Source organism: Delphinus delphis, chromosome 11 (genome assembly GCF_949987515.2).
Source record: "Delphinus delphis chromosome 11, mDelDel1.2, whole genome shotgun sequence".
Classification (NCBI taxonomy): domain Eukaryota; kingdom Metazoa; phylum Chordata; class Mammalia; order Artiodactyla; family Delphinidae; genus Delphinus; species Delphinus delphis.
The window spans coordinates 17117522-17141528 of NC_082693.1; the positions used below are offsets into that span (position 1 = coordinate 17117522).

At 37.2% G+C, this 24007-nt stretch overlaps 1 protein-coding gene and 1 long non-coding RNA gene across 9 annotated transcripts in view; one reads left to right on the forward strand and one right to left on the reverse strand.

The window, feature by feature from the left end:
* The window catches only part of LOC132433534 (uncharacterized), a 134214-nt gene that overhangs the window by 84080 nt on the left and 26127 nt on the right, over positions 1-24007 (reverse strand). The gene's annotated exons all lie outside the window — the stretch shown is intronic.
* Positions 1-24007, forward strand: part of SLCO1C1 (solute carrier organic anion transporter family member 1C1) — a 59623-nt gene that overhangs the window by 26279 nt on the left and 9337 nt on the right. For 6 of the 8 annotated variants that reach the window (XM_069541183.1, XM_060024391.1, XM_060024394.1 and 3 more), the window contains 8 exons: positions 1953-2077; positions 5673-5819; positions 7376-7474; positions 9341-9586; positions 10599-10763; positions 16612-16807; positions 19797-19962; positions 22189-22373. In XM_069541183.1, coding sequence (XP_069397284.1) covers positions 1953-2077; positions 5673-5819; positions 7376-7474; positions 9341-9586; positions 10599-10763; positions 16612-16807; positions 19797-19962; positions 22189-22373 — 1329 coding nt within the window. The remainder of the gene's footprint in view (positions 1-1952; positions 2078-5672; positions 5820-7375; positions 7475-9340; positions 9587-10598; positions 10764-16611; positions 16808-19796; positions 19963-22188; positions 22374-24007) is intronic. The other 2 variants (XM_060024395.1, XM_060024396.1) reach the window with 2 other exon arrangements.

Below are 24007 nucleotides of genomic sequence, written 5' to 3' on the forward strand. Positions count from 1 at the left end.
TGGTGTTATCAGTAGTCCTCTGTCAGCTGATGCTGCTGGTCTGCAGACCACACCTCGGGTAGTAAGGACACAGATCATTGCAAAGACTTTACCTCCTCAGAATGGGATGGGAAGACAGAGGAGAGTTTTGAGCAGAATGGCACAATCTGACTTTCTTTTTTTTTTTTACGGTACGCGGGCCTCTCACTGTTGTGGCGTCTCCCATTGCGGAGCACAGGCTCCGGACGCGCAGGCTCAGCGGCCATGGCTCACGGGCTTAGTTGCTCCGCGGCACATGGGATCTTCCCGGACCGGGGCACGAACCCGTGTCCCCTGCATCGGCAGGCGGACTCTCAACCACTGCGCCACCAGGGAAGCCCCCTGCCATATTTTTAAAGGGACACAGTGACTACAGATTGGGAAAATAACTCCGGAGGGGCAAATGTGAAAGCAGAGAGACTATTTAGGAGGCTACTGTAGAACTTCACGCATATTGTCAGTCGGGGTTGGAAGCCAGGTCAGAACTAATATCCTTGATTTAAAATCATTTATACCATTGGTCCCCTGTTCAATTGTTTGTCTCATCCAATAGAACCTAAATAGGCACAGACCATATCTATAATCCTCATTTTACAACTAAGGAAAACGAAATTTGGAAAGGTTAATTGATTTTTCTCAGTGTCATAGATAGTAATTAGTGACACAGGTGGCACTTACATAAAATTCTATTTATTCAAAATCTAAATAATTATGTGTGCAGCAGTTGCCTTTTGATAGATTAAACTGAAAGCTCAAGTAATTAAAAATTTTCAAAATACTACATAATTGCTATTGACAGTCATCTTAAAGAGTCTTTAGGCATTATAATAGTCTCTGGTATCTCTGGAATTATATTAAAGAAAGAAAATTATATTTACCATGATTTTAATACTAAATGCTCTCCTCTGTAGCTAGAAATTAAAAAACAGTTATCCTCATTAAGTGGTTCTTAACCAATTTTGGTCAAGGACCCATTTTGATAAAAGTGACAGAAACTATGAACCTCTTCCCTTAAATACTCACATACATACAAAAATGTTCTTACTTTTCCAGTGGGGTTCATAGACACATTGAGGTGTAGGTTATGCAACACTGATAATAAGGTAACTGACTTATCAATCTGAATATATTAGTAACTCAATACATCTTGTCCCTATCACGCTGAATAGGTTTTTACTATTGATATTTCAAATATCACTATGATTATTAGCCTTTAGTCACACAGTGCCTGAACAAAATGAGAATCAAGGTGATGTGATGTCCTTTTATCATGTACCTCTACTCTGAAGGGTGCATGAAGGGCAAAGAAATTGGCTCCTCAAGGATAATTTGAGAGGGAGTATGGCACTGGGGGGCCGTAGATAGAATGATCGCAACCCTACCATTCGGCACTGGCTCTTCAATCCAGCTGCTATGGTAACCTCATAAACAGAGGAAAGGGTGAAATTAGAAATAACTTAGAGCCAGATTAATAAACTGAAGAGGAAAAGGATACCATCTAGAAAAATGGTTCCAAAAGCCCATGTATCATTATCAGTTCTCTATAAACCACATTTCAGGTGTTCTACTCCATTTACAACTCTAAGTACAGTGTGCCAATGGCCATGATTGTTAAATTGTTGCTTTTAGAGATAATCATGATTTTATGAAAGGTTGGATATTTTTTCACCAATCGAGTAGGTGATTACAGTCATTATTTTATATTAAAATGAGCCTCTCTAAATCATTCTTTTATTTTCTTTCATGACACTGGGTAATTGGTTCAGATATGGTGTAATATCCGTGAACTAAATGCTGGTTTGGTTTAGTGATTCAGATTCTGCAAGAGCTATAAACTCAACCAGGTCCCCTACTGAGTCAAGTAGTACACATATAATATTTTTAGCATGATGTTAAATGAGCTCGTAGTAAAGAAAATGCTTTTTTTTATACAGGTACAGATATGAAAGGTATTCTCCCTTCTCCAATTCCACTTTCAGCATCTCTCCATGTTTCCTGGGGTCAAACAGTCCATTACCAATCTCAGTTATGGAAAAATCACAATCCAAAATAAATAATGGTAAGATGATTATTTTTTACTTGACTAAACAAGCTCTTTTGAAAGACGTTACAGGTGCTTTAATATGAACAAAAAGTATCTATGTGATTTTTTGCTCTCAAAAGCTTTACTACTTAAGTTGAGGTATTACAGTGCCATAAAAATTCCTAGAATATAAAGCAGAGATGAGATCCTAAGAAAATACGCAGACAATCAAATATTATGGAAAGATGGGGCATTAATTGCTGGTGACTGAGCAAAGCTTCCAGTGGTTCCAAACAAGGCAGGCTGTGAAACAGGGTAAAACTAGTTCAGCATGTACAAACCTCAGCCCGTCGCTCAGATATAAAAGAAATATATTTTCCCCCCAAACTCAACTTGATTTCTGCGTTCAGCCCCTTTTCATCAGAACGGCAAAAACGTAATCTCAGTCAATTTGTCCCTAGCCTCTATCCATGTTCCCAGGGGTCGCTTACATTGCAGGGAGCTTTACATTATAGTAAAGGAGAAGATTGTGGGAGGGGAGGTCTTGGTGTTATCAGTAGTCCTCTGTCAGCCTAAATATCTAAAATCCCTCTGGCCACAGAGTTTGTTCATACATGTCATCTTGGGGTCATCTTATGTCCATGTTCGTGTCCTTTTTAGCACAGTGGCTCTCTCTGATGCAAAAGTGACCATCATGGAAACATGGAAATAATTCTGCTTTCCACACGAGAGGATTTGGGGAATTTCGTTAGCATATCCAGAATTCCACATGGTTGACCCATACTGCAAGCAAGGCTATGTGTGGGCCACCCTTGGGAGCATGGGAACCATCTCTTCTGTGTTACTCTAGGCATTGGAAACCCTGTGAAGAGGCAGGGGCAGGGATGCCTAGCTGTACTGTGCAGCCATCTCATCTTCAGGATCTTGCTACCTCCCTGAGTTCTTCCTGGCCACAGTGGCACAGGTTCTCTTCACTCATGGAGTCCATGAATCTACCCACAGGTGTCTGCTATGTCTCTGGGGTGCTGCACTGGCAGGTGCTCAAATCCTGTCTCCATAGCCTTTTAGCATAAATATGCTCAACACCTCCTCCCCGCCACCCTCATCTTACTCCCTGCCCCTAGGCTGGGGAATCCATTTCTACAGAGGCAGTGTGGAAGTCCTTCTTTATATACCTGCTACTCATCTATATCTTTTATCTACACCATAAAACCTTTTCACTCCCCTAACATCCTCATTAATGCTTCCTTCTGAGATGTCCTTTTCCTGGTCAATGAACCTGAGAAGTCTGGCTGTTTGAATGAAGGGAAGGGCCAAAAGATTAAAAGAAATATTGAAATATGAGGGGTGAAAATGGGGTGATCATAAACATGTAAACAAATGTACCCTGTCATGCTATATGAAAAGAAAGCATTCTAGAAGAAAAAGCAAATGTGAAAGAAGGTAATAGGTAAATTCAGGAGGGCATATAAAAATCAATGGATGAGAACAGAGGGCTTGTTTATATAAGAATATAATGGACAGTGAGTTTAATTCAGGTCCATAAAAAGAGGCAAGGAGATGAGCTAAAGAATTTGGACTTTCACCTGACACAATGTAGAGTCACTGAAGATATTTTATTTTGTTCTTGGTTCTGACAGTCAGGGGAGAGACATGGTATAAATGACAATACAACTAGTCAGGAAATACTTAAGCCTTTAATGTTAAAAAGAGAGGCATCGGGTTCAGGGTGGGGAATGAAAATTTTTTAATGTAAAGAGACGAGTTATTAGGCAGGTCCAGAGTCTAAGACTCACAACTCATCCTTTTCTTTCCTTTAGATGAGATCCTGCTCCCTTAAAGTCATAGATTTATGTGGATATTAGACATAGTGGACACAAGGCTTATCCTAAAGGGGTTCGTGGGGTAAATAGAGGACTCTTCTCAAAAATGCTTTGCGCACAAACCCCATTTCACCCAAATACTCTAGAACAGAGCTCTCCACAGGAACTTCTGTGATGATGGAAATGTTCTGTATCTATACTGTCCAGTACAATAGCTATTAGTTGCACAAGACTACTGAGTACTTGAAATATAGCCAGTGTGACTGAGAAATGGAATTTTAATTTCATGTAATTTTTATTAATTTAAATTTCAATAGCCACATGTGGCTTGTAGTCGCTGTACTGGAATGCACAAAGCTAAGGTGTCTACACTTATCTACAAGACTCCTCTACCAACAAGCATAGAACCCCACAAATGTCAGGGCTGGAACTGACATTGGAATCCATTTTTTTTTTTTTTTTTTGTGGTACGCAGGCCTCTCACTGTTGAGGCCTCTCCCATTGTGGAGCACAGGCTCCGGACGCGCAGGCTCAGCGGCCATGGCTCACGGACCCAGCCGCTCCGCGGCATGTGAGATCTTCCCAGACCGGGGCACGAACCTGTGTCCCCTGCATCGGCAGGTGGACTCTCAACCACTGCGCCACCAGGGGAGCCCTGGAATCAATTTTTAAAAAGGAGTCCCCATTATATTTTGGGGAGTGGAATAGAAATCCAGAGAAGATAAGTGAAAAATCCCTGGTCACTTGGCTACATTTCTAGAAGAGGCAGAATCAGAACTAAAAGCAACATGACTACATAGTAATCTTTTCTATCAGAATCTGACTCACAAAAGCGCTCATCCCAGTTCTTCATAACCCATACTTTACCTTCAAAAATCACTTTCAAGGTTACTAGAGGAGAAGATATCTCCTGCCTCATAGGATTATTAGCAGAATTCAATTTGAAAATGTCTGCAAACCACTTAGCCCAGTGCCTTGCTTTCCACACAAGAGAGGATTTGGGGAATTTCGTTAGCATGTCCAGAATTCCACATGGCTGACCCAGAAGTGGTGATTTCTTTATAGGTGGTTAATATTATTGCTTTTATTAAAGTCACCAAACTCTTCAAAGTATATTTAATTTATTATATGGGAGTAATTATTCTACTTCACATGTTCATATTAAGACATGACTTTTATGAAAGCATTTTAAAATTGTTAGCTTTGAATTTCCCTCTAAAAATACTGTCAAAAGGTTCTTTTTGTTGGAATAGTTATACAACTGAGGCATATAAGATTTTAACTTTTTATATGAATTTGTTTCTGAAACGTGAGCCCTTAACATGGCCATTCACTATCAAACAATTATAACTGTAGGCAATGATGTTCAAATTTGAAGTATCAACCATATAAAATTTTGAATTTCAGATAAAACTTGTTCAGCAATAAAATTACAAGTGATTTCTGTTGCAAAATAGAAAAGTGTGAAGATTAAGGTGAGAAAAGCCTTGTTCAAATTTTTGTATTTTGTCCCAGACAGGATATTGAATGTTACTGGAGTGCAGAAATTCAAAGAATTCATTATAAATATGAAATAAAAAGAAAGAAAATAAGAAATAAGGGGACAGGAACAAGAAGCAATAGATTTCCTTGTTCTCTGGGGGATTTACACTGCCTAAAATATCTTGCTCAAACTCCTATCAAATTAGGTTTATGGCAAATTTCACTTCTGCATTCTAATGCAACTTTAGGACACCCTGCAGACATGCTGAATAAATGTTTAACTTCGATAGTGATTGAATTTCAACCTCATTTGCTTTCCTTTCAAGAATGTGAAATTGATGCCGGCTCCTCCATGTGGGCTTATGTTTTCCTGGGGAACCTTCTTCGTGGCATTGGAGAAACTCCCATTCAGCCTCTAGGCATCGCCTACCTTGATGATTTCGCTAATGAGGACAATGCGGCTTTCTATATTGGTAATGTCCACCTCATTCATCTTCTTGGGATACAGGGTACCTGGTTTTCTCAACTTCATTCTCAACTAAATAGGGTGTGGAAGGTTTTATACTTCATATCCAACTCCTGTATTCAGTTCGCATTTTTCTGAAGTCCACACTGAGGATTTGGATAGCGAAGGAACTTCAGTTAGAAGGACCTATTGCATTAGGGAAAGAATATCAGATTAAAAGTAAATATCTGTGAGCTCAGCTGCTGTGATGTATGACTTGTGCAAGTATCTTCATGGATACAGAAGAAGGACAAGAGCAAGGCCTGAGCCAACCATACGTCTGGACAGGCCCCAGCAGATAAACCAGCAGCTAAAATCACAAAACCCAAAATACAGCAAACTCCAAAGGTAAACGAATGGAAGCAGTATTTATCGAGTGCCTCTTATGTCTCGGAAGCTAAATTTGTTCTGTTTCATACATTAGTCTTGATTTTGGGGGTTCTGACTTTTTGAGAGTCTCACCCTCAGAGACAGAAGGACAAGATTTAAATTCATTGAGGGGGCTGTAGGTAGGTCCATGGTATGGTTCTGCCCTGGCTACTCACACAGAACTCCAGAGGTCTCTGATGATATCCAAGCATGCTGTAGTTAAAAACAGGGCACCAGTTCTAATGGAAAACCGTAGCATAGATTAGGACCTAGAATTGGAACAGAAGCCCATGGCACATGCTAGGCAATTACTCTGGGGACCAGAGGAAAGATTGCAGCCAAGAGATGCACACAGGCGTCAGGGTGTCCCCGTCCTGTCCAGGAGCTCAGAGCCTGCTCACTCTGCTTTGCCCTCTCTTCTATTCTGAAAAGGATCTGGTAACTGCTATTTACTCCTCCAGTTAATTTAAATCACTCTCCCAGGGATATGTGTGTAAGCTCAGTGATGAAATGAAAGGCAGATGGGAGATATTTTTCAAGGAAGAGCAATATTTCTGGTTACTAGAAATGGTGTCATTTGGGAGATCTGCTCCACCAGCCTGTTAAAGCTGCCCAGGTGGGTCATGAGCGTTCCAGAGGACACCTCTCCCCTCTCCCAAGTCTAGCTCCTTTGCTGGCTGCATAGTTACTGCACTTGCAGATGGTCCCCCAGAAGCTCTGAATGCAAGCACATTTCATTAACATGGAAGAAATCAATTTTAATGTCAAAACAAGTTTTATGTTTAACTGACCATAAAAGGTTTTTGAAAGACTGTCAAAATAGTATAATTCTGATTTTTATCACTAGGGGGAATCTAATCCTAGGGAGTAAAATTTGCTCCATTTGGGGAAATTAACTTCTTCAGAGTCTTAGTGTTACTTTCTTACTAAGAGATAATTAATGCCTTAAAAACGTTCATCCTTCTTCCAACACTGAGGAGGACTTGGTTTCCGATTCAATGAGGCTGAAAAATTGACAAATCGAGCACACTTAAGGGAAGAGTTGAGGAAACATTTTCAGTGACTAACTGAATCTTATGCACATTTCTTGTTTAAAAACTACTTTACAAGAGCAAAGAAATTGCATTTTTTTTTTTTTTTTTTTTTTTGGTGCAGGGTGTGTGCAGACGGTTGCAATTATAGGACCAATCTTTGGCTTCCTGTTAGGCTCATTATGTGCCAAACTGTATGTTGACATTGGCTTTGTAAATCTAGGTAAGGGAGTTTATTTCTATTTATTCATTTACTTTATTTAGTTACTGTAATTTTTTAATAGGAATAGTATAGAAAATATCAAGTTGCCTTTTTATAAAATGACAGGATGGTAGTCTTTCATAAAGTGGAAATAATCCATGGAAAACTTATTACTGATACAATCATCACACATGATTGTATGTGTATGGAATATGAAAAATAGGTGGTGATTAGAACTGGATGACCCATAGTTTGTTATTCGGATGTATTAGTTTCCACTTCTGGTTTCCCAGTTCAAAGGCATTCCAGCTTAGTTAAGACTAACAACTGTGGTTACTTGTTGGCTCTTGTTGGTTTCAGGTGAATCAACATTTATTGCAGTCGCATCAATTGATAACATATTTCTGGACTTGTCAGAAAGGCCAAAGATTGAAAGTCTTCTGGCAACTAAAATTTCCTGATTTAATGTACGAGTCTTTTTTAGTAGAAGGCATATTATAGTGAGACTAACTTTCCTTCTGGGTGAATGCTTGTGGAGGGAATAAATGGAGGCCTCATCTTTCCATAGTTATTAATTTGTTTCTTTCCTTATATAAGATGTAGTCCCTTGACATAGATAAAATTCATCTGGTTTTTTTAAAGACACCCTAGAAAGCAGTTAAAAAACGAGAAAACAAGTTTCATTTTTATAAATTCTGGAATTGCATTGTCATTAATGTGTATTATAAATGATTATTGTGTGTTAAAAAAGAATGCAAAACTCTTGGGCTAGTTGTTCTTTTTTAATCAAATCAGCTGGAATACACATTCCGAAAATTTTATTTATTCATTTATTCATTATTACTACCAAATTTATTTCACATCTACTCTATCTCAAGTGATGTTCTACCACAGCGAACAAGATATTGGGCTGGCCAAAAAGTTCGCTCGGCTTTTTCTGTAAGATGTTATGGAAAAACCAGAGTGAACTTTTTGGCCAACCTAATAGTTGCATTCCTTTACTTCATGAAGTTTAAAATCTGGTCGTGGAGACTGATATACATAAGAAAGTGTTGGTGTGATGAGTGGTACAGAGAAAAATTGTGAAAGGGAAGCAATGCACATGCAGTGGTAAACTAGTTAAAACACTGTAGTGAGTATAACGTAGTTCCAATTGAGCCTAGTTGTCAAAGGATTCTCATAGAATGTTGTAGAGGTAGAGTATAATAATATGTTTCATAGGTTCTTATACAGCAAAAAAAAGCTTGATTTGGTTAAAAAACTTTGTCAATGCTTACTTTTTAGTCAAATAAGAAATAGTATCAAAAATAAAATTTTATGATGATTAGATATTGATGTTTTAATTACATATACAAATCTTGCTTTGGACCTAGAATAGCTCTGAAGTAGTCTCAATTATCATTTAATAAATAACATTCTGAGTGGCTCAGACTAGATTTGGGCCAGAGGGCATAGGGCGTAACTTTTTCTTCCAGTAAAGTCTTAGACAAACATTCAATATGTAAATCAGATGAAAGTGGTACTCATGTGGGGTAGCTGGCAGAAGGTTTGAAGCCCTCATAATTCTTTCTCACATGTTGCTTTTTTCCTGTCATGGGTCCAGACAGAAGCCCAGAGCAGAGTGAGACCCCTTCCAGTATGCAGACTCTATACTTTTAATCAAAGAAACAAAAGGAGAAATAATCATGCTCTGAAAACACCCTCTTTCCTTCAAAAAGCAAGATAACAATAATGTTCAGATTAGAAAAGGTTATCATGTATGAATTATTAGGTATTTTTATGATGTGATAGAGGTAACATTTGGATGTTTTTTTTTTAAAAAAAGAGGACCCTTCAACACACTAGCTTTGCTGTATATGCTCTTTGGCCACCCTCTCTCTTTTTCAGATCATATAACCATCACCCCAAAGGATCCACAGTGGGTGGGTGCCTGGTGGCTTGGCTATCTAATAGCAGGAAGCATAAGTCTGCTGGCAGCTGTGCCTTTCTGGTATTTACCAAAGAGTCTACCAAGACCCCGGAGCAGAGAGGATTCCAATTCCTCCTCTGAGAAATCGAAGTTTATTACGGATGATCACACAGACTACCAAACACCTCTTGGAGAAAAAGCAAAAATCATGGAAATGGCAAGAGGTGAGCCAGATTCTCCTTGATTTTGAAACATTTTCCATTTTCCTGTTGAAACTTTATAGGCGATCTATAAATAATACCCCTCTCTCCACTTCATGTGTTCAGAAAAAACTGAGAAACTGTACAGGAAGCAGAGATGAAGATTATGAAAAAGTCAGCTTTATTACTGGGAAACTGATTGAAGAACTTGACCCAGAGTCTTGGTAACCTTCTTTGCTGCTGTCCCCACCTTTACACTTCCTCAGTGTAGACCTTGCAACTGCCCCTCCCTGAGAGGGCTGTTTCACATTCACCTGGGTGGACAGAAAAGAGTGAATCTTCAGGGCTTGTGGCCTTTTAACAGATGGCATCCACCCACTTGAAAATGTGCTCCAGTGCATGTGTTCCACTAGTGATCAAAGGAGTGTGGCATACGGCCAAAGGTCAGACATGTTCTAGCGAATACCCTCCACATGGAAAAGGGTGGCCATGAGAAAGATTGGTCCCCCTCAACTGGCCCAGCAATACTGACATTTATAGAAAATCGTCACATTTCTGTTTGGCTGTGTAAAAGAAGAAGGGAGAATGCCAAAGCTCATTTCTAACAATAATTAACTGGAGATAACTTTCATATTCCCTTCTCTGCACCTATGACCCAAGTTTGAAGGAGAGAGACCAGAAAACTCAAGTTCTTAATGTCCTGTCCATGACTCCCAGCTCAATGGTGAGGGAGTATTCTTATCCCTTGTGTCTTTTACCCACATCAGAGGAATCTGTTCCTGTCTGACACTCTAATTTATAATCTAGATTTTATGCCTGTAGAAGTGAGTGCTTATGTCTGGATCTGAGCCTGGCCGGAACTCAGCCCTGACTTGTGCCAATGGCTTAATATCTAGAGTGCGTGTGTGCACCACGCTATAAATGCTCCTCAGAACCATAACAATGAGACTCGGCCTCTAAGCCCTGATGCCACGGCTGTATCTTCTGCCAAGTGTGACACTGTCTTTAATTACTCCATGCTATTTTTGTCTCATAGATTTTCTTCCATCACTGAAGAGTCTTTTTGGAAATCCAGTGTACTTCTTATATTTGTGTGCAAGCACCGTTCAGTTCAATTCCTTATTTGGCATGGTGACTTATAAACCGAAGTACATTGAGCAACAGTATGGGCAGTCATCCTCTAAGGCCAACTTTGTTATCGGTATGCTTCTCTGTCCTTCTGCTTTCCAATAGGAAATATCAGCTGTGTCTTGTTAATCCTTAGTAATTTAAGAGAAATTGTTCCAATATTTAGACTGAAGGTAACTTGTGGCATTTCAAAAAGTAAGCGAAAAAATCTAGCAGAGTAAAATATTTAGATAGTCTGTGGTACGACTTTGTAGCAAAAATTGTTCAGAACTATGTGTGAATGACCACGAGAATATCACATAGACCAAATATGCATTTTATTAGGAGATTGTTAGTACTGGATATTTGTCTTTCAAGTGTAGCTGAAACCTCATAACAGTGGCCATTTTACCTGAACAGTTTCTAGGATTACAAAAGGTAAGTATTCAGACAGGTTAAAAGGTGTGCATTGCAAAACAAAGTTTGTGTTTGCTCAGAGTTGAAAGACTTCTCTGATTCCTGGCATTTGGGTTACTTAAAAGGACTGTGTTTCTAGCCCAGCAGGACAGTCAATAAGAGACATATTCAAGGGCAAAAAAAAAAAAAAAAAAAAAAAAGATGATGAATGAAGAAGAACCAGAATCTCCAAATATATAACCACCATCCTATAAGCAATTGGATACTTTAAAACCTGGATTAGCTCCTTTAGTCCACAAAAGTGTTATTTAATGCTACTGTTTCAAAGTATAAAACATATTCTATTCCTTTGGACATGTTCCTTTATGATAGGAGACTCCAATGGCTTAAAATAATTTCTTCTTCATAAAATATTTTAAAAATTGCTCTATTCATCTATCTCTGAAAGAGACCAGGGTGTGTGTGTGTGTGTGAGGAAACAACTGAGCATATTTTGGGATGTATAAATTTCTTATAATAAACCTGGATAATGGGCACTTAGCAGACGCAATTCTAATTGACTCTTTGAACTGCTGTCCTTCCCCTAAATTCTAAATGTGAAGGCTATAATCACTGTTGAATTTTACTTTCAACATTAATTGGTTCCAATTAATTTAATTTTATTATTTAATGGTTGACCTGAAGAAATATTGATATTTTAGCGTTTTTTTTAAAACCCCACACCCCATCCATGCCAATCAAAGCTTTATACTGACTTTACGAAGACTAGAAGAGGAATGAAATTTTGACATTCTTTTTATTTTAACGTTTCTTATGTGTTTAGAGACATAACTTATAAGCAACAGTTAGGTCTACAGACCTTAAATGTATAGCTCAGCTGGATAAATGTTTACATGTGTATTATCTGTGCGGTGGATCATTATCCAGAACACGTAGCACAATTCAGTTCCCCAGCAGGCTCCCTCAAAACTTCTCCTACCCAATGCTCTTCTCCAAGTTAATAACTATTCTGAACTCCACCATTATCGATCAGTCTTGCCTGTTTTTGAACTTTATATAAATGGAGTAAGTTATGTACTCTTTTGTAACTAGCTTTTCTCAGTGGAAGTGAAATCTACAAGATTCATTCATGTTACTGCGTGTAGTCGTGGTTTGTTCTTCTCATTGCTGTGTAATATCCCATTACACAAATATACCACAGTTTATTTGTTTTCTTGTTGATGGACATTTGGGTTGTTTACTGCTTTGGCCTATCATAAGTAACACTGCGTGAACATTCCACACATATTTCGGTAGGCAGATTCACCCATTTGTCTTGGCTATATCCCGGAGTAGAATTGCTGGATCATAGGGAATATGTTTCGAGCTGGCTGATATTGCCAAAACATTTCATCAAAGAGTCATGCAAATGTTCACTCCCATTAGAAGTGTAAGAATGCTCCAATTGCTCCATATCCTTCTAATGTTTGGTATTGTCAGTCTTTTTCACTGTAACCATTCTTACGGAGTGTGATGGTATCGTATTGTGGCTTAATTTGCATTCATCTGCTGACTAACTATGTTGAGCATTTTTTCCCAGGCTTGTTGGTCATTTCATTATATTTTGTTAATTCTGTTTGAGTCGTTTGCCCATTTTAATTGGATTGTCAATCTTTTTCTAATTGGTTTGTAGGCGTACTGTATTTTTTCTTGATACAAGTTCTTTATTGACTATATGTTTTGCAAATATTTTCTCACAGACTTCAATTTGCCTTTTCACTCTTCTTAATTTTAATCAAGTCCAATTTTAATCTTTTCCTCTTTCATTAGTGGTATTTTGAGCCTGTTTTAAGAAATCTTTGTCAAACCCCAAGGTTATGAAAATGTTTTCTTAATATTGCTCCTGGTCGGTAAAAATCCTATACTCTGAAAACTATGAAACATTGATGAAGGAAATTGAAGATGATACAAAAAATGGAAAGATATCCCACACTCTTGGATTGGAAGAATTAATATTGCTAAAATGCCCTTCCTACCCAAGGCAATCTATAAGTTTAACGCAATCCCTATCAAAATACCATGACAGGAATAAAGACACAGACCTACTAGAGAATGGGCTTCAGGATATGAGGAGGGGGAAGGGTAAGCTGTGACAAAGCGAGAGAGAGGCATGGACATATATACACTACCAAACATAAGGTAGATAGCTAGTGGGAAGCAGCCACATAGCACAGGGAGACTGGCTCGGTGCTTTGTAACTGCCTGGAGGGGTGAGATAGGGAGGGTAGGAGGGAGGGAGACGCAAGAGGGAAGAGATATGGGAACATATGTATCTGTATAACTGATTCACTTTGTTATAAAGCAGAAACTAACACAGCATTGTAAAACAATTATACTCCAATAAAGATGTAAAATAAAATAAAATAAAATAAAATAAAAATATTGCTCCTAGTAGATTGTTTTAACTTTCACATTTAGGTTATAATCCATTTCAAAGTATTTTTTTCAAAGTATGTTAACATAATACAAAGTATTTTTGTGTTATGTGAAGGAGGTCAACATTCATTTATCAAAATGAAGAGACCATCTTCTCCCCATGAATTGTAGTGAAGAACATACCTTTAAGTATATGTTTATTTCTCATTATTCAACATGTGCATAACACTTAGAGATTTGGGGGCCTTTGATTGCTCCTACTAGAATGATGAATAAGTTCTTTAAAATTTTCCAGTTGAAAAGTTCATTTCATAAAGGAAAATTAAGGGTCTTTGGGGGGGAAGTTACTTAGAAAAGAAATGAAATTACATGTAATCTCATTCCTTTATTAAGTAGATAATAAATGAAATATGTTTTACCTGTAAAATTATCTTTAAGAGTAATTAGCACAGATGAAAGAATGTGAGATTCTGAGAGATTCAATGGCCTGCCCAATATCATGCCTATGTATCATACATACATACATGCATGATATAGCCAGGAATAACATTATTTCCCCTGAGCTTCTGAGTTGTATTTCCTCACTGGGCATAATTATTTTTGGAAAACTGTCAGGAAGAATCTGATTAATAATTATCTTTTGAATTGTGGCTGATTGATTTCTTTTAATCCATGACCCTACTCTGTATACTGAAATGGACTCTGAGAGCCAAACAAACTCATCATCAGAATTTTTTGAGCCAGCTATCAGAGGTTGCCTGGAACTCTAATTCCTCATAGTTTCTGGCATATCTATAGATAATTCAAGTACTTTTGTGAGAGCTAAGTAAAAAATGTTTAGTAATTCCACGTCATTATAACTAGGATACTTTCCTGAGTGCATTGTAATTTTAAATTATTAAGTATGGGATACAGCAGAGTAAGGGAAGTGGGTAAATTATTCAACATCCCTAACATTTGTTTTGATTTTCCATAGAATGGTGAAAAGAAATGCATCACTGGGTTAAAATAAAGATGAAAAAAGACATATAAAATGGATTGTAAATGCACATAGCTCTCATTCAACAAATATATTTTCTCCCTTTCTTCGCTTTTTCTTTCCTACCCCTCTTTTCTCCTTCAGCTTTTTTCTTTGGATTATGGGAGAATGACCCTTTCTGTAATAAAATATGGGAAAGGCACAAAAAAGACACATTTCCTTTCTTTCAGAGAAAGCATTTGATATGATGTGGAGGAAAGAATAAACAGAAATTTCCCTAAAGTGTTCAAGGGCCGACTGATCCAATGAAAATTTATTTTACTGTACATGTTTTTATATGTTGGTCACATTCTTTCTAAAGTTTAGAAATAGCATTTTCTTGTGTTAATTTTGCAAATAAAATGAAAGAAAAATAAACAACAATAATTTTTCAAAGTCAGGGACTAGAACGTATGTGATAAAATGGTTTTGTTTTGTTTTTAAAGGGTATGGGCTTTAAAAAAATTTCCATTCCAATTTCTACTGAAAGAAATTTGATTAGACAGCTGAATCTTTCATTTAGGCTTTTCCTATCACTATGAAGTTACATGGACATGATCTTTCCTTTTCCTTCTTAATACACAGATTGCAATTCTTTATTTTTGCTTAATTTCTTGAAATTTTTTGATTAAATAAGATAGTAAGTAGTAGACAAGATACATCAACACTGACTATCATTGACAATGATTATCATCCTCAATTTTTGGAGATGTTACACAGACAAATAAGGAAAAATTAAGAGAACTGTTTGAGAAAAGATGATCATAAGAGAAAGCATTATTATTTTTGTGGCTAAGCTAGCATAGTAAATTTAGAATTGTATTATGATGTGTTCTAGAATTAAGTAAAGTTACAGTAAAAACCTGTGAGGTGATGGAAAACTATCTTAATTTGTGAGGGGAAAAAAAACCCTCTTATTATGCCCAAGAAGGATGGCTAATTTTACTTCTTTGTCTGCACCCAACTGGTTATATGAATATGTAAATTTTTCTTGCATTTTTTTCTCTCTGTAAAGTAAAAATCTTAATACTTATTTCTTCTAACATTAGAGTAATATTGTGAGGGTCCATGATATAACCAAGACTTTTACTTCACTGGGAAAAAAGCTTTAAGAACATCCTGAAGTACTATTATTACTATAGCTCATTACTGTTTCATCCTAACGGCTAAGGCTTTCATGCACCTGTATGGGAATCAAAGTTTCCAGTTTACATCGTAATTCTGCTGAGCATCTCGAAACAGTTTACACATTCCTCATAACTCTTGTTTGGGATAGTAACAAAGAATAGGGTCTTTAACTTGAACAAGTGTGCTGAAATAATAATAGTAATAGTAATTAATAATACTAAAATATACAATAATAAACTATCTTGTAGCTTTCCTGATATTTGGATAAACATAAATATTAAATTCAAGAGAAATCATATAAAATAAACTGAAACAAACTGTAGGTGCTAGGATTAAATTATAGCTAATGTTTCCAGTTGGAATATTTAGATGGTAAAGATTTTATTGGGTTGGCCAAAAAGTTTGTTTGGTTACTGAATACGTCGTTCAATAAAGTTCTTGGTGAAAATGAAAAATGTCTTATTTTTACTTTAAACCAAATGAACTTTTTGACCAACACAGTAGGAGCGACACATTTTATGGTGTGAGTGGAAAAAGTATGCAATGAAGAAATCAATGTGAAATTTCTACCTCATTAAATGACTCAAAAATACCTAAGATGAAAGAAAAGAAGCTTTGGGAGGCAAGAAGCACATCTCATATGCTGTTCAGGAACTTCGCCATCACACTGGCCCTTCAGGGACAGCTTATAGATCCTAGGGAACTTGAAAGGGAGAATCACGTTGGCAGTATATGTGAAATGTGCTACTAATCTTTTTTGAAATCATGTCATAATTTAGTCATCTTGAAACAGGAGAGTAACTATTAACTAATTATTAAATATTTCTCTGTTTCTATAACTTAAATTAGCCAAGTAGTTAATAATAAGTCAGAAATTATTGTATAATTTTGTATAATCCCTTAGAAAGTTTGTGTGAGTGTACTCATTTCTTTTAGAGATTCACAAAATTTTCTTTTTCCTCAGGGCTCATCAATATACCTGCAGTGGCCTTTGGAATATTCTCTGGGGGGATAGTCATGAAAAAATTCAGAATCAGTGTGTGTGGAGCCGCAAAGCTCTACTTGGGATCATCTGTCCTTGGGTACCTCCTATTCCTTTCCCTTTTTGCATTGGGCTGTGAAAATTCTGATGTGGCAGGACTAACAGTCTCCTACCAAGGGTATGTTCACTCATTAAGTAATGTGAGGAGATTGCCTTGTTTAATCAAATTATTGATAGAGTTTCAAAATAAGATAATTTAATTTTTAAGCATTGTAACTAAGAAAAAGAAGTTAATGTTTTATTATGGGATAGTGGATATTATGGAATAGTGGACAATGCTTATGACATGTAAGCTGTTATTGTCACCAAAATCTGTCATTTCCTTTGAATTTGAATGTGTTAGAGAAATATAAAGAATGCCAAATCCACATCTTACTTTAGGGCAGCAACCTGATAGTGGAAAGTACAGACCTTGAATTTGGCCTCTGCCCATTCTTAGTGAAGTGACATTGTACGAATTATTTAACGTAGCCTCAACTTTTGCATTTTAAAAATAGAAATAATAACTGCCTCTTAAGGTTTTGTAAGGCGAGATGATATACACGAAAGTGATTAGTTCTTACCTGGCACAAAATAGATGTGCCACTCATGGAAACAACTGTATTTTTTTTCTTTGAACACCTAGATAACTGGAATGGTCTCTGGGCCACACTTTATAGTCTCTGTTACTCAAATCAAGGGAAATTTCAGGAGAAAATGGCTATGCCTCAACCCAGTGACCCACATTCCAGCTCTCTTTAGCTCTCTGCAGCTGATCACAAGAATATTTATTGATGCTTTCAGACTTATGCCATCCTGCCTGGGGTGGGTGATTAGTTTCCAGGGCCTAAAGGCTGGGTCTTAAAACTACTTCACCCTTCCCCTCCAAGAGTCCTTGCTATCACTCTACCCTGAACCTGAGTTACCAGAGGCAGTTCTCTTCATCCTTCTACCTATCTATACATTATTTGTTTAAAAAAAAATTATTGAGCTGCTACTAGTTGCCAGGCCAGCCTCCCTGATTGTATCTGCCTGACTGCCTAAAATTCCACCTGTGGTTCAAAGGCCAGCACTCCTGACATTATGTTCTGTTTCCTGATGGTTCAGTTGTTTCTTGCTCACTGCTTGCTCTCCAGCTTCCTTCCACATTTATCTGTCTTGTGTTCATGTTCCATCATCTTCACTATCCTGGTTTCCCCTGTTAAGTGAACATCAATTATACTTTTGCCATCTAAAATGTTTGGAAAATTAATGAATGCAAAGTTCATATATCGTTGCTTCTAAGAGTTATCAAAGCAACAGTTAGACTTAATGGAGTGTAGTGTTGCCTTGGTAACAGTGAGCAATGTAGATTAAGAATGTTAGTTGTAGCTGCAAGAAGATTCTGGAGCGAGGAGAAGCCCTGTGCCATCTTTTACTATCCCTAAGATCCTCATGGTGGATGGACAGTGGTAAAGTACTTTATATTTTTCAATTTAGAAAACACCTTAGTTTTATTATCTCACTTCTACCTTCAGATGCCTTTATGAAGTAAGTTTTTTTACCCGCGTTTAAAGGGAACTGAGATTAGAAAGGTCAAGTAACTTCCTCAAAGTATAATGTTCTTTCTACGACATTATGCTATCTTTAAGCCAAAGCAAATATGTAAGTAGACAACAACAGAAAAATTTTGAGATTTACATTAAAAGTATACTCAGATGATAATAAAAGATTAAATATTTTTATACAAAATAATTATTCATTGAATACTAGCCCCTGAAAGCAGTTCATCTCAAAAGACTATAACTATATTGCAATAATGCTATCATTGTTTAAAACTCCTCTTTTGAAATTGCTTTCCATGTCTTTTTAGAATATTCTCAACAGTGGCAAAGATTTAACCTTTAAGAGCAGCTTTGTTATTGGAAGGAGCCAAAGAAAAGGCAACATCACTGGGGAAATCTCTCCCCTCCCAACATGGCTATTTTGAAAGAAAAATCTCATTTGAGCATAAACATTCTGGCATATTTGATAAAACTCGTAATTAAAAATTTAAATAACAACTCTACTGTCAACACATTCTACATAAAACATATATGCAATTAATTTCTGCTTCAAGATTGCCCTAAGTGATAAATTTAATGTACCTTCAGTAATATAAAAGAATTGGCTTTATAAAATAAACATGCTCTCCAGGGGTTATTCAGAGTTTCTTTGTTCCACAAGGCTGTTTTGATTCTGGACATTAAACAGGAACACTATAGATAAGCTTTAGATATGATAGTGGAAGAAATTTTTCTTCTGCAATGATGAGAATAAGTCTGACACAAGACAAAAATGTAGACTCCAGAGGCCTGGAAGGGTTCTAATTCTGGGTTTGTCACTAACAAACGTGAATTTGAGCAAATTATCTGCCTACTTTGGACCTGACTTTCCTGATTTGCCCAATGAGAAGTTGGCCTAGATCACACCCACAGTTCTTTTAGCTCTAACCTTCTAAAATCTCAGCCCTACCAGTGTCCATAGTGGCCTGATTCTAGGCTTTCAAAGACACATTTATACTTTCAGATACTACAACACAGTCTCAGTTAAAACTTAATGCCTTAGAGAAGAGAATAAGATGACATATTCCTGGATGACTTCTTAGGAGGCGCAGTTAAATCCCCTTTCATCCTGCTAGAAGACATCTCAAAGGTCTTTTGCTTTTACATTTGAGGTGACAAAGTCCATAGTAGTTCTATGAGATGGAATATTATATAAGTTATTATATTGATATATAATAAGAGTAATGTCATAAATTGCTCTTAAGGTTTACTTTACTTTTCTATCTCGTTAGTCTTTTTCATACATCACTGCACAGAAAAATATTAGAAGATTCTAGAGTCAGTAGATGTTAGTAAAAGCCATCAGCCAAGAACTGGATATCATGTGAAGTTGTAAACCTAGAAAGTTAACTTTCAAGAGAAAGCTATTCAGTAGTGGATTCACATTTAATGATCAGAAGCTGGCATTTCTGATGACAATTGTGTTCCCCCAAAGCAAACGTTGTTGGCAGTGCCATTTATGTCACCCAAGAACATTGATTTTTGAAAGTATTAGGGTGCTGCCTACTAAGAGGTAATATTTTATACCATTACATTTCTTTTCAGAACCAAACCTGTCTCTTATCATGAACGAGCTCTCTTTTCAGATTGCAACTCAAGATGCAAATGTTCAGAGACAAAATGGGAACCCATGTGTGGTGCAAATGGAATTACATACGCATCGGCTTGCCTTGCTGGTTGTCAAACCTCCACCGGGAGTGGAAAGACTACTGTAAGACATCTTCTCTAAAGTGTGTGACCACAGGCCTGCGACAATGCTTAACTGTACAATCCTATGGGGGCTCAGGGACCAACCTAGGAGCAGACCACACCGGTCGAATCCCTGGCTTTGACTCTCCCCTTGTTCTTTTGTGTGGAGACAGGAAATATAAGCATCGCTAGTAGAACTAGAGTTGTTGGAAGAATTAGCGTCAGAATTAGAATAATGAAATAGGCTGGAGGAACTCTGTAATTATATAATCTAGTTCTCTCATTTTGTTTATAAGGAATGTTAGCTTCAAATGAGAAAGTCTCAGTCACAAGATCATATAATAACATCTGCATTGGGATCCATCTCTCCTGACCCCTGGTCCTTGCAGGTTTTAGAGGACAGGGCAAACAGAGGCCAGTATTAGGAAGTCAAGCCCAAAAGGTCTAGACCCAGGGGTCAGGGGTCCAATTGTGAGGAGGTTGATGGTTCTGGGACAGCTCTGCCCGAGATATCAAGCCAATGTGCGTAATGACTAAAAGAGTAGGTGGCTGGAATGAAGGGTTCCTATAGGGTGTAAGAGGAAGATGAGGTTGGAACTATAGGTAGGAAACCAGTTGTGAATATTATGTACTTCAATCATTAATAGGTTCATCCCTCTAATCACACCTTTACATCCCTGTCCCAAGCAGAGACTCTTCCTTACACTCGTTGTGTATATGGCACAGTGACTGGATGGTTTTATACTTGTGGCTGATGAAATCTGCCTGTATTTGACAGTCCTAGAGGGCTGAAAATTAAACCACACATATATTTACGTATTTTTATCAACTAGATAAGAATGCTTAGGCAAACACTTCTGTAGACAAATTCATCCTTGTTGATTTTCTGTTTATTGTTATTTTCGACATTTTATTCAGAGAAGAAAGGATTGGTCTCTAGCAACAGTGATATAAGACCACCCACCCATCTGAAATCTGAGTTTTCACCTTCCCTTCCTTTTCTTCCTTCTCTCCTTTCCTCCCCCAAGCCCGATCTTTGGCCACTACTCCTTGGCCCAAACTGCTTGAAGGTTTTTCTTTCCTTTTTCTCTTTTACTTTGGATTTACTTTTTTTTTTTAATTGAAGTACAGTTATTTACAATGTTGTGTTCATTACTGCTGTATAGCAAGGTGGTTCAGTTATACATATATATACATTCTTTTTAAAAAAATATTCTTTTCCTTTATTATCATAGGATATTGAATATAGTTCCCAGTGCTATAGAGTAGGACCTTGTTGTTTATCCATTCTATATTATAATAGCTTATATATGCTAACCCCAACCTCTCACTCCATCCCTCCCCTAAACCCTTCCCCCTTGGCAACCACCAGTCTGTTCTCTATGTCTGTGATTCTGTTTCTGTTTCATAGATAGGTTCATTTGTGTCACATTTTGGTTCCACATATAAGGGATATCATATGGCATTTCTCTTTCTCTTTCTTACTTACTTCACTTAATATGATAATCTCTAGTTGCACTGGAAGATTTTTCTTAACCAGACTTTCCATTTATTGAAAACACTGCATGCCAGAGACCTAAAGTGTGTGTGCTGGCCATGTAACTCCCTAGAAGAATTGCTCAGCAGAGAAAATAGGAAAGCCATGAGGCCCGGGTAGACTCACCATGTTTGAGGGCATAGGCACCCACGTGTGTGGCTGAAGTAGAGGGAGAGGAGGAAGATCATTGGGTGATGAGATCAGAGTGGGATTCAGGAGCTGCATCATGGATAGTGTGGAAGCCACTATAAGGATTTGGGATTTTATCCAAGTACAATGGGAAGTCATTGGAAGGTTGAGAATAGTGATGCAATCTGACTGCTATTTTTAAAGGCTCACTTGGGTTATTGTGGAAAAGAGAGTAGAAACATGTTGAACATGAAGAGACCATTGCGATAATCAAAGCAAGCAAAAATGGTGGCTTAGACTTAGAAGTGGTAGAGAAGAACATAAGGTACTGTTGGATTTGGTGGGATTTGCTTGGAGATGGTTCTATAGGTTCAACAGTTTGTAGACCATCTGCTCTTTGGATAATGAAATGTTGTCTCTCTAGATTTTGCTTTGCTTGATATATTCTAACACAGAAAAATAAAAATTTCCCCATTGTTTATGAAATAAATGTATACTATAAATTCTTTTAAAATAAATAGTTGCCTTTAATTTTATATACAAGTTACCTCAATAACTGGATTTTTCCCTATTGTGTTACAGATATTTAATAACTGCACCTGTGTGGGAATTGCCACCTCAAAATCAGGAAATTCCTCAGGCATGGTGGGCAGATGTCAAAAAGATAATGGATGCCCCAAAATGTTTCTGTATTTCCTTGTAATTTCAGTCATCACATCCTATACTTTATCTCTAGGCGGGATACCTGGATACATATTGCTTCTGAGGTGAACACTGATTCTCCCTGCCCCAATTTTAACATGGCATACTGTGATCATCTACAGCAGTGATTTCAAACTCTGCTCTGTGGAATCATTATGATTCCTTACAGCTCTCTTAGGAAACTTGTTCTACTTTTATGCTTTTCCCACTTTAGGTTTTTATATAGATAATGTGGTTGAATAGCAGTTTTTCTGTTATAATTTATGCTTGAATATTTTTTATTGGCTCTCCTATCCTAGATCTCGATAAAATATATAAGTAAATTCAAATTTTAAAATATTAGTTTGGGGCTTCCCTGGTGGCGCAGTGGTTGAGAGTCCACCTGCCGATGCAGGGGACACGGGTTCGTACCCCAGTCCGGGAGGATCCCACATGCCACGGAGCGGCTGGGCCCGTGAGCCATGGCCGCTGAGCCTGCGCGCCCGGAGCCTGTGCTCCACAACGGGAGAGGCCGCAGCAGTGAGAGGCCCACGTACTGCGGGGGGAAAAAAAAAAAAAAAAAGTTTTGTAACAAGTATTTTCAGTGATAAAATTTTCCTCCTCATTGAATTAGTGTTGCAAGTATTACTGTTAAACAACTGATTGAAATCACCTAAAGATATTACAAATTTTGATAAAATTGTTAAACATGAGAAGTCAAATTTTATTGTAAATCAATCTTTTATGAGATGGATTATGTGATTTTGAAATTAATTCATATATCAAAAGATGGATATTAAGTTTTTCTAAAATGAAACTAATCAAAATATTGCATATAGCTTTAATTTCCCAAAACTTATATTATAGAAATTGATTAGGAAAGATCTACAGAAGATAGGTTCTAACATCCACAAATCTGTTTTTGTAAAAGGGTTTAAGGAGAACATGAGATATTGATGCTTTCAAATGGAAACATGGGTTTGATGGGAAAGCATTGCCCCAGAATTCTCAGACCAGGATCATTCTTCATGGGTACCTATTTCTCCAACATTTGCTTACCTTGTGCCAAGTAGTCACCTGGGCCAAGTGAATAATCAGGCCAATAGAGGAAGAATTTTCCTTACCACCAGTCCCTCAAATGCACCACACTTTATTTTGATGTCAGAAGGAAATGTCATTTGCTTCAAGGGGAAGAGTTGTAATTTTTGACTCTTTTAAAGCAGAGACTAAATATTATACATATGAAGAACTTACTACCATGGTTAACACTCAGTAGTTATTATATATCCTGATTATACATCTAAAATCTATAGGCCAATCCATCAGTTAAAGTTATACAGTCATATTAAGGATGGTCTTGTTATTTTAGGTACTTTTGTACTTGACTGGTAAATTCAGGTCCCCACTATTTAGCAAAAACACTTAGCATGTCACAATGATTCTGATTCAACTTGAGTCAATAGGGTCCTGTGCTTTTAGACCAAACCCCACAAAAACTAGTTATAGGTTATTAATCCTTTACTGTGCCTCAAATTCTTATAATTTCTTAGAATTTATTTCCCTGTGAGTCCTTGTTATTTTACTGATTAAATTTGATTTTACTTTAACACCATTTGAATATGTCATGTAAGAGTGATTTACCTTTTAGAAATATTAACTATAAATTCCTCGATACACTGCATATAATGGAACAAGGCTTTTACATAATTTGCTTTCCCTA